We start from the raw sequence: 10753 nt of genomic DNA on the forward strand, positions 1-10753 counted from the left end.
TTGTATTTTTTTGTTGTTAGAGCGTGAGCCATTTGACAAGCACTAACCCAGTTAACCGCCTGAATCTTCGCGGGCAGGTCACCCCCGCCGCCCCTTTGAATATTGTAACTAATGCAGTTGTGTGTCTGCTTGTAAATCCATTTATGTGTCATTCTTTCTTTCGCCTGCGATGTCCTGATCAATCTCTTCTCTTTGTGCCTACACAGATATCTAATTGTAGGGGAAGGCTGCTTGTTAAATGGCTGATGGATGTGTGTAAATTCATAATAGATACAGAGGTACTTTAGTTCTTTTATTAATGAGCATTCCATAATGTTACGTGCCTGAAGCTCTGCAAGACGAGGCCCACACAACACAGTGAGTTATTTGCTTTAATGAGCCGTAACATACACATCACAACGGGGACCCTGGCGTTGCTTACTTAGGCGGGGACCCAGCACCGAAGTCAGCTCGCCTGGGTATCAGAGTCCAAGTGACCGGGAGCATACAGCTACAGCTATATATACACCAATGACAAAAGCAACTCACTACATATTCAAAAAAGGACTTCCACAGCATGTCCGCCCTTTGGCCTCAAGGCCCATACAAACTTGTTTCAACCAAGTGAAAGCAAGTTATAACTGGCATGCTGTGTCCTACAATGACCGGCCACTTAGCAAGCAGGGGCTTTTCACAAGGCGGCCGAGAAAGCGGAGACACCCTAGCTAGGCCGTGACACAGTCTTCCACAGTCCCCTACACATAACTTTGTCCACTAATGACAGTGCTGTTTAGTTCTGTAGTTTTGTTATAAGCAAAGTCCAGAACTTGATTCTTTCCCTAGGAAAGATACAGGACCAGTTGATACTGTAACATTTCTAGAAATGCATCATTTGTGCTTAGATTTTCAAAGAAATAACAGCTTTTAAACACTAAATATTTTCTCAGGCACTAGGATTTTTTCCTCTTCATATAAAATTGAAACTACCCACAGCGACCCCAGTGTATATACAGTAGTGTGGGGCTCTAAAGGTGACTAATTACTACATAAAGTGCATGAAATAGAACTCAAGATATTGAATAACACAAGCTAGTATGCTCATATATTTTACTCTAGAGTTGATTTTAGGATATCTTGCAATATGTTCCAAGAGAACTTGGGAAAGAACTGATGCCAATGTATTTTTAGCAAGGGTGGGTGAAGCAGTCTTGTAAGAAGAACCTTGCATGCAAGTCTGACTGTTTCTCTCTTAGAGACAAGGTGAGTAAGATACAATCTTGTTGTATTGAACCAGCCTCTTTGGTAAGAGAGAGGAGCTTTCGAGCTTACCCAGAACTCTTTTTCTGGGAAGCATACCCAAGCCAGGTCTGCACTACAAATTTCAATCTGCGCAGCTGCAGAGATGCAGTTGTGCCTCTGTAGCGTGTCTGGTGAAGACACTCGGCAAATGGGAGAGCGCTCTCCTGTTGGTTTAAAAACTCCACCTCTGAGGCGGTAGCTTTGTTGGTAGGGGAAGCTCTCCTGTGGACATAGCACTGTCTACGCAGGGGGTTAAGCTCAGTATTACTGCGTTGCACAGGGGTGGGGATTTTTCACACCCCAAGGGATGTATTTATACTGAAGTATATATGTAGTGTAGACCACGCCCCAGAGAGTCAAAGCTAAATACAAAGTGGAACAGATTGTTTAGCGTCAGCAGTTAACACATATTTCAAGGAGCCATGCAATCTAAAGTGGGCCGTTAACACTTCTCCAGTCATAGGAAGGAAAGGGAGGGGGTGAGGAAACAGCTGGGAGGGTTGTTCGTGGGTTATAGGCTGTTTTAATAAGCAGTTTAATTAATAATAAATACAATGTGTCTGTTTGGTCCCTGATTTGTAGTGTCCAGCAAAGTTATGAATTTAAGCTCCCAGGCTTGTCTTCTGAAAGTGTTGTGCAGGTTTTATGTGATGATGAGGTCAGATATAGAGTGATCGCTTTAAGTGTTCACCCACAGGTGATGTGGTGGTTTTGTCTTCTAACATTTTCCTGTATGAGTTCCTCTGAGAGCATAGAGATTGTCTGTCTGGTTTCACCCACATGGTTGCTATCAAGGCAGTCAGTGCATTTGGACCGCAGATTGTGATAGGCATGGATCTTGAAAGGTGTATTATGGGGGCTGTTGATCATTGTAGCACTGGAGATATGTCTGCGGGTTTTGCATCTGTTGTTCAGGCAGGATCTGGTACCGTTATGAGTTGGTGTGTCTTGGTCTATGGGGAGTTTGTTTCTGATCATGAGTTTAGAGAAGTTGGGGGATTGTTTGAAGGTCAGAAGAGGGGATTCAAGAAAGATGTCTTTCTTTCCTCACTGAGTGTGGATCCCAGTGTTGGTGGTAAATGGCAACTAGGGATATGCAGTCAGAGGGGGTTTTATTTCTGTGTTAAAGTAGACTACCTTGGGATATTTGGGTGGCCTATTCCATGATACAGTCTACTTCTCCAGTGGAGTGTCCTTGTAAGGTGAAGGTGGTTTTGAGCATATTAAGGTGTATATCCCAGACTTTTATCCTCAGAGCATATTCTGTGGTATCTGAGTGCCTGACTGTAGATAAGATTTTTTAGTGTGTTTGGGGTAGTTACTGGATCTATGAAGGTTTCTTATGTGTTTCTTGTATATAGCTGTTTGTAAGATTCCATTGTTGAAGCTGATTGTGGTGTCCAGGAAGCTGATGCTGTTGTTGGGAGTATTCCATAGAGAGTTTAAAGAACAGGTGGTTAAAGTTGTGGTAAATATCTATGAGGGAGTTTGTCATCTGTCCAGAGGATGAAATATAATCCTGATTTTATCATGCATTTGTCCATAAATTCTTCTGCAAGATTGCTGTCAAGATATTATTCCCCCTTTGAACTTCAGGGTCCAGAAAGTGGGGACCTGCATGTACCTTCCTGAGCTTAATTCCTAGCTTAGTTCTGATAACACTGCCACCAACCAAAAATATAGTGTTTTGGTACACTTCCTGTTCCCCCAAAATCTTCCCTGGGGGACCTAAGACCCAAACCCTTTGGGTCTTAAAACAAAGAGAAATAAACCATCCCCCCTCCTTTTCCTCCTCCCAGACTTTCCCCTCTCTGGGATGCCCTGAGAGATCACTGTGATCCAAACTCCTTGAATCTTAAAACAGAGAGGAATTAACATTTCCCCCTTTCCTTCCCCCACCCCCACTCCCTGGTGAGTTCAGACCCAATCCGCTTGGGTCTTACACAAGGAAAAAATCAATCAGGTTTTTAAAAAGGAAAGCTTTTAATTAAAGAAAGAAAAAATAAAAACCATCTCTGTAAAACCAGGATGGGAAATGTTTACAAGGTCTTCAAATCATATAGACTAGAGGGACTTCCTCCCCCTTAGCCTAAGATACAAGTTACAGCAAACAGAGGTAAAATTCCTTCCAGCAAAATACACATTTGCAAATAAAGAAAACAAACAAAAGACTAATCCGCCTTCTAGCTAGTACTTACTATTTTGAACATGAGAGACTGTTTCAGAAAGATTGGAGAAACCTGGTTGCACATCTGGCCTCTCTTAGCCCCAAGAGAGAACAAAGAACAGCACAAACAGAGACTTCCATCCACCAAGATTTGAAAGTATCTTGTCCCCCGTTTGGTCCTTTGGTCAGGTGTCAGCCAGGTTCACTGAGCCTGTTAACCCTTTACAGGTAAAAGAGACATTAACCCTTAACTATCTGTTTATGACAATTGCCCATGAAAAGGTTGATGTATTGGGGAGCCATTCGCATAGCTGTTCCCATAGCTTGGACTAAGTGGTTGTTGTTGAATGTAAAATTATTATGGGTGAGGAAGAAATGGATGAGTTTGGAGATGTTTGGGGTGGATATCTGAGGGCTGTCTTTTGTCAGGTAAATATTTGAGGGAGGCAGTTATGGCATGATTGTGAAGGAGGTTGGTGTATATGTAGGTGACATGCTTGGTGGCAAGGACGGTGTTCTGAAAGAAGTTGTTAATGTTGTGGAGTTTGTGGAGGAAGTCAGCTGTGTCCTGGAGGAAGCTGGTCCTTTGTGTGGTGAGTGGTTTGAGGATTGTTTCTGTGAGACCCGATATTCCATCAGTAAAAGTGTCATGGCCAGATATGATGGGTCTGCCTGGGTTCCCTTGCTCCATGGCCCATCCTACTCCACTCCCTGCCCTCTTGAGCTCTGACACCTTCCTGCTGCCTCTAGGCTGTGTGCGAGTTCTTACTCTGATTCCTAGACTGACATGCATAATAGACATGCTTGTCCTATGCTGTTCACTAGCCTAAGGGCTGGATCAAGAAACAATTGTTAGGATGATATCAGGGAGCCTCAGTGGGAAGGAGTCCTGTGTCAAAGCAGTCAGGATTACTGGCAGCCAGAAAACACAGAAACTTGAGACTTGCTGCATACAATAGTTCTAACCCATCCTAAGTTCCTGCTGCTAGTAACCTTCAATGCCCTCCCATTCCCACCTTCTACCAATTTCCAAATAGCCAGTTCCGATGTATTATCTACCTAAGAACTAGATAATGTCCCAATGGTTTAGAATTAGTTCAGTTTGCCACCCCTCAGCTCCGTTTTTTCCTTATGAGTACCATCTTCATTCTTTTCCCTCTCCATGATATATATAGCTGTGCCTGCTGCCTATTCTTGGGCCATCACACATCCATTTACGGAGTCTCATTCCCTGTGGCTCTTGCCCATTTGCAAGGAAGAGAGGCCAAGAGAACAATCAGAAATGACTAAATGTTGCAAAGCCCAGTTCTAAGGGGAAGACATGAACCCCTTAGACCTCACCATTCCTTTTGTAGGATCACCTCAGATCATGCACTTTGCAAATCCTGTCTCTCCATGAGACACTGCCTCCAGTCTGTGTGTGTTAGCAGGCCATCTCCAGAAGGCTGCTTCTTAACAGATTCCGATAGCTTGTAATAATATCTGACATTTTATGCAGTGCTTCACATCTGAAAACCACTGCAGAAAAACATCAGTTACTCCTCATGACACCTCTGGGAGGGAGAGAGAAGAACTAGTATGTTTAACCTTTTTAAAATTAAATGGTAGAGAAAACACTTGGAAGGTGTTCCCCATTTTCCCCCATTAGATGGATCTAATGGTTTGAGGAAGATCAAGCTGGCTAACATTCTGACTTGTGCAGTGACACTGGATGCCTGAACAATCAGTCTTCTAGAGTCTCTGCCATTTAAGCAGATCTTTCTTTCTTTTTTTCACTGCTTGGAAGCCCTCATAGCTAACCAGACTCCGGCTTACCTGCTCATTTTGCACTAGATTCTAATACCCTTATCTAGGAGTATCTTAGGCTGAGGTACTCCCATTGAAACTACATGTACTAATTGCAGAGTAATGTGTTATTCGGAGTGAGCAAACTTGAAATCTGCCCCTTTTTATAATATTTCCATCTTTCTATAGAAAATAGCCATGTGTTTTTCTTCTGTGAATAGTTTAAACCAGATTTGGCTTAAAACTCGCAACACTCTCCTCTTGTTAATAGGTTATATAGTAGTTATATGGCTGGGTCTGAGCAAGACTAGCATTTTAATAAAGGGAAAGATGGTCCAATGAAAGGAGTTGGGTTAACAAGCTGGGCATTCCTTTTCCTGAGTCTGCCACTGATTCTTTGTGAGACCATGGGCAAATGTATTAATATCTGTACCTCAATTTCAACTATAAAGTGAGGATTATTCCTTGCCTCACCAGGCTCTGTAAGGCTTAGCTCATTAAGGTCTGTAAAACTCTGAGCTCCTTTAAATACAAGTGCAAAATATTTCATTGTTGTGGGGGTTGTGAAGCCCAGTATGACAAGAAACCTGCTGTAAAAATAGTAAGTTTGGGAAGGACCTTAGAGTCCAGACCCCTGATGCTGGAAGTTTCTTTCACTTTCTATAAGTACTGCAGCTGATGAGTTTCAAAACAATGTAAAGATTAATAGGATAAAAATAAATCTAATTCTTACTAACTCTGCTATTGGTCTCAAAAACTGTCACTCTTTTTAACATATGAGAACAATCTAATTGAGTTGTGTTCCCTATTAATATGCTACAACCTAATGGAAGATAAGAATCCTTTTACATTCCAGAAAACTTTTCAATTTTAGTACTGTTAAATTAAGTTATGGATTCATGTTAAAATATGTAAAATTGAGGTCCCCACATAGTGAGTGCAAAAATCATTAGAATGACATTGCACATCAGATGAACACTGGCCTACAGTTATAGAATGAACCCTATTACAATAATAGTTTTTTAAAACTCGAAATGGTTATAATTTCACCATTCACCAAATGAAAACAGAGGGAAAGCAGCTTGGCCCATTCAACAAAAGAAGCAGCTTTGAGGCTTACAAAGCTTGCTAAGTTTTTTCTCCCACAGGGATACTTGTCATGCAAGGTTAAAGCTTTGAGGTTTAAGTTTGTGTAGTTCACATAATATAGATCTCAAGTTTGTCAGTCTAAAGGACATGAAAATGTAGGACAAACAAAAGGGCACAACCATCACCTTTCAAATCTTGGGGGGGCACACTTTGAACCTAAGAATAAAACAGATTGGATTCCTGCTTTAAACATTTTCTTACATAGTGATAATAAAATTCCTTTACAAAGTAATCTTCCATATTTCTTAGTGTATTCTTGGACCAAATGACTGATGATAGATAGATAGATAGATACATGTTAAAGTGTTTTAAGTGTAAGGGCTGTCCATCTAATGATGCCAAGATTCCATGCCATCATTGGAAAACATATAAATATTTACAGTTACAGTGGGTGTAGTGTTCCAACAATGATTTCTGTGCAGATCTGGAAAAATCATGTGAAACAGTAGTTGCTGCTATTACCATTTTCATTTCACATACATATAGTCTCCTAGCACAGGGCTTCTTTGTACTACCATTAGAATTGCCCAGGGTATAACAAGAACAGTAGCTTTACAGGAAAGGCATGGCAATAAATCACCTGGCCACGCAGACCAAGGTGAATGCGATTTCCTTTCTGATGACTGTGACTAAAAAATTGGTACCTTCTGTGAACCTTCAGATCCAGTAAACTGGAATTACTGCAATAACTTTCCACTACTAAAACTCAAGCAGAGTGTTATATTTTTACATTTGATTTACTTCCCTATTCATCCTTCAGGCTTTATCGGGTTGGAATTTTTTTTTTAAGGGACCCTGCTTCGTGAACTAATTATGACAAATGTTGACACAACATCTGTTGCCTGCTTTAAATTATCTTCTAGTCTATTGGAATTCATCTTGAAGGCATTTTCATAATGAAATATTTTTTTTGTGAACATTAATACAACCTGTGGGAGATCTGAATAAAAAAGAAAATCCACCAGTCCTGCCAAGAGAATAGCTTATGTGCCAGCTGCTTTTTTGTTATCCTGCATTCCGTGATATTAATATAGTTTGTTTCCAAGACTCTTAACAGCAAATGGATAAATAGCTTGTTTTATTATGGAGAAGTTCTTCTTGAAAAGAAAGCAGGTAATGTGGACTTTAATTAGGGTGATTGCTTCTCAGAATGGATGGATTAGGGCTGTATGCTGCATTCAGGTAACTGAACATCACATTAATCATAGGATATTGTACTAAATAGATTTCTTCCCCCTGAATACATGATTAGTATGTGATATCTAAAGATATGACAAGTCAGTTATCTTTTTAATCCAGTCTGTAGCAGAGCAAAAGACTTTTACTTTAGATAAGATTTCCCTCGCAGCTGTTGCACGGAATCAGGGAGGTGATATTTTTGGTTACTCTTTATTACAGGTCTGTGTGTCTCCCTCAGCATATGTTTTATCTACCACATTTCATTTGAACATTTCAAGCACTGTTTAAGTCGCACTAAATGTTCATGTTCCCCCAAAACCTTACTTAAAGAAAACCCCATCGGTTTTACAAAAGTGATCTGTATGTTGTTACTGTCACAATTTCACAAGATATAAATGGATACAATTCATGGAACGGTTGGTAAATATGACTATTTGGAACTGGAACACTTCTTGCATTTTGTATTTCTTTTAGATAGTTTTAGGGTGGATTTCACTAGAAGGACCCAGTTCAGAGATAATTACTGCGCCACACATTTATGTGGAGGAGGCTATTGTCCAGTTGGCTGAGGAAGGGGGAACAGTGCTTTACAGGTGGGGAGAGCCAGGGGCTCCTATGAATGGTCCGGCAGGGAACCAACCACCCTTTCTTATAGCCCACCGTAACCCTCCTACAAGGAGGGGTGGATAAGGCCCCAGCAATGAGTTGGCTGGGAGACCTAGATGGAAAAGGGGGCTGGGGTGGCAGAAACCCCCAGGATAGTTATTGAATGAACATGAAGCTACCTGTGCTGTACACTTCTATCTGCCAGATAGTCCCAGCCATTTAATTATAGAGCTGCGGCCTTATTAAAACCATATCAAGTGTCTCCTGTCCTTTTCGGTATAGCCAGACATGTATAATTTATACAGATGACCTTGATCAAAACAATTCCTTTTCAATGTGATGATCGTAGTACTTAGGTGCTGAAAAGATTTCTTAAGTTCTTTTGCATCCATATTTAGTGAAATTCCTGCAAAGTTGGAAATTCGTACAGACCTGCTGCAATATTTGCTAGCTTTGGGTGTTCTTTTCCAGGCATGTTGGTAAGCCATGATTAGCAGAGATTATTACTCTGGAGGTAGAGCAAAATAGTAACAATCCTGGCAGGAGAAGAATATAGTAAACATTTCTTTGTATTACCTGACAACAATGTAAACATTTCAGAGACATTTTATGGGTTGGTATTTAAGTATGGTTAGTTATTAAAATGAACATTTCCAAGTTCACAGAGATTTGTTTAACTTTTTTTATTTTGCCTTGTATTTAACTCTTCAAATGACTGTAAACAAAGTGATCATGAAAGCACTCTGACATAGTGGATTTCTTTTCCCAGAAATACCTCAGGAACTTCTTCTGCATGATGCTTAAGTCTCCATCATCTCCGTTACACATCGATAAAGTTGGACCAACCCTGTCAAAACACACCATCTGTGAGTTCTCACCATTCTTCAAGAAAGGAGTGTTTGACTACAGCAGCCATGGAACCAGCTAACTGTTGTGCCTGGGACTCTTTACCAGTGGAGAAGATTCTAAAGCTGTGCCTTCCATTCTGTGGTGTCAGAAAAATGCAAATAAAGAATCAATCTCCATGCCTGAAAATTTCCATCAAAAATTTTGCCGGTTAAAAACAGATATGCAACAATGCTGACCTTCATCCTTTAGCGGTTGTCGTATTTAGTGCCTGCATTTTCTTGGCATGGAATATACAAACATTTGTTAGCGCTAGTTGCTCTGGTAATGATGTACAAAAATTCTAATTCTCATGCTGTGTTGGGATCCACTCATTAGTGAAAGTGCTTCCTTTACATTTGCTCAGACAATTCGTTATAGTACTGCAGGATTATCTCCTGTTTACTGTGGTTATGTAGTCATAAGGGGAGTTTTTCTAATGTTCAGTCTCCACCAAGCTGTTTCTTAAGATTATTTCCTGTTTTCCATTTCCCCTTAACATATTGTGGCATTTGAGATGATACTCATGCTCCATTGGTATTTATTTATCCCAAGAAGCACAGTTTAACTATTTGATTGTACAGTTTTCCTTATAAGAATCAAAGGAGCTGTGACTTGAATGTTTACAAAATATGTACTGCAGAGGATTTTAATTCAAACTCTGTAAAAGTCTTCCATGCTTGATTATACAGATGCAGAATGAATCACTTGCCATTAATTAAAAGAAAGGAAACAATCGTTATTCAAGAATGAGGTCAGCATCTTTTCTCATTTTCTAATGACCTGGAATGTAACTGTATACTGTGCACTTTACAGAGGTCTCAGCAATGCGTAGAACGAAGGTAAAATGCTATATTTATTTTGGAGTAGATGGTTTCTTCACAATAGAGTAACACTTATCTGAATTTTAGTTGCACAAATTAGAATTGAGGTTTTACTAATACTTTAAAATCACTCAGGATTTGTTTAGAATTGCACATGTATATACAGTATAGTATCCATTTTGTATTACTATAGAACAAAAAAAACAATATTAACTGGAATGAAGACATGTACAGGTTATATATAATAGATTTGTGTAAAAAGTAGAGCTGTCAAGTGATTAAAAAATGTATCATGATTAATCACACTTAATAATACCATTTATTGAAATATTTTTGGATGTTTTCTACATTTTCAAATATATTGATTTCAATTACAACACAGAATACAAAGTGTACCGTGTTCACTTTATTTTTTACTACAAATATTTGCACTGTACAAAACAAAAGAAATAGTATTTTGCAGTTCACCTCATACAAGTAATGTAGTGCAATATCTTCATCATGAAAGTTGAACTTACAAATGTAGAATTATGTGCAAAAAATAACTGCATTCAAAAATAAAAGAATGTAAAACTTTAGAGCCTACAAGTCCACTCAGTCCTACTTCAGCCAATCGCTCAGATAAACAAGTTTGGTTACAATTTGCAGGAGATAATGCTACCTGCTTCTTGTTCACAGTGTCACTTGGAAGTGAGAACAGGCGTTCGCATGGCACTGTTATAACTGGTGTTGCAAGATATTTACATGCCAGATATGCTAAAGATTCATATGTCCCTTCATGCTTCAACCACCATTCCTGTAAATGTAAACAAACTTGTTTGTCTTAGCGATTGACTGAACAAGCAGTAGGACTGAGTGGACTTGTAGGCTCTAAAGTTTT

General features: G+C 39.7%; 1 protein-coding gene across 2 annotated transcripts in view; it reads left to right on the forward strand.

Moving 5' to 3' along the window:
- The window catches only part of KIF16B (kinesin family member 16B), a 220011-nt gene extending 210220 nt beyond the window's left edge, over nucleotides 1-9791 (forward strand). For both annotated transcript variants that reach the window (XM_032763280.2, XM_032763281.2), the window contains one exon: nucleotides 8934-9791. In XM_032763280.2, the coding sequence (XP_032619171.1) occupies nucleotides 8934-9092 (159 nt within the window). In that variant the 3' untranslated portion in view covers nucleotides 9093-9791. The remainder of the gene's footprint in view (nucleotides 1-8933) is intronic.
- Nucleotides 9792-10753: the final 962 nt, after the last annotated feature.

Source organism: Chelonoidis abingdonii, chromosome 3 (genome assembly GCF_003597395.2).
Source record: "Chelonoidis abingdonii isolate Lonesome George chromosome 3, CheloAbing_2.0, whole genome shotgun sequence".
Lineage (NCBI taxonomy): Eukaryota > Metazoa > Chordata > Testudines > Testudinidae > Chelonoidis > Chelonoidis abingdonii.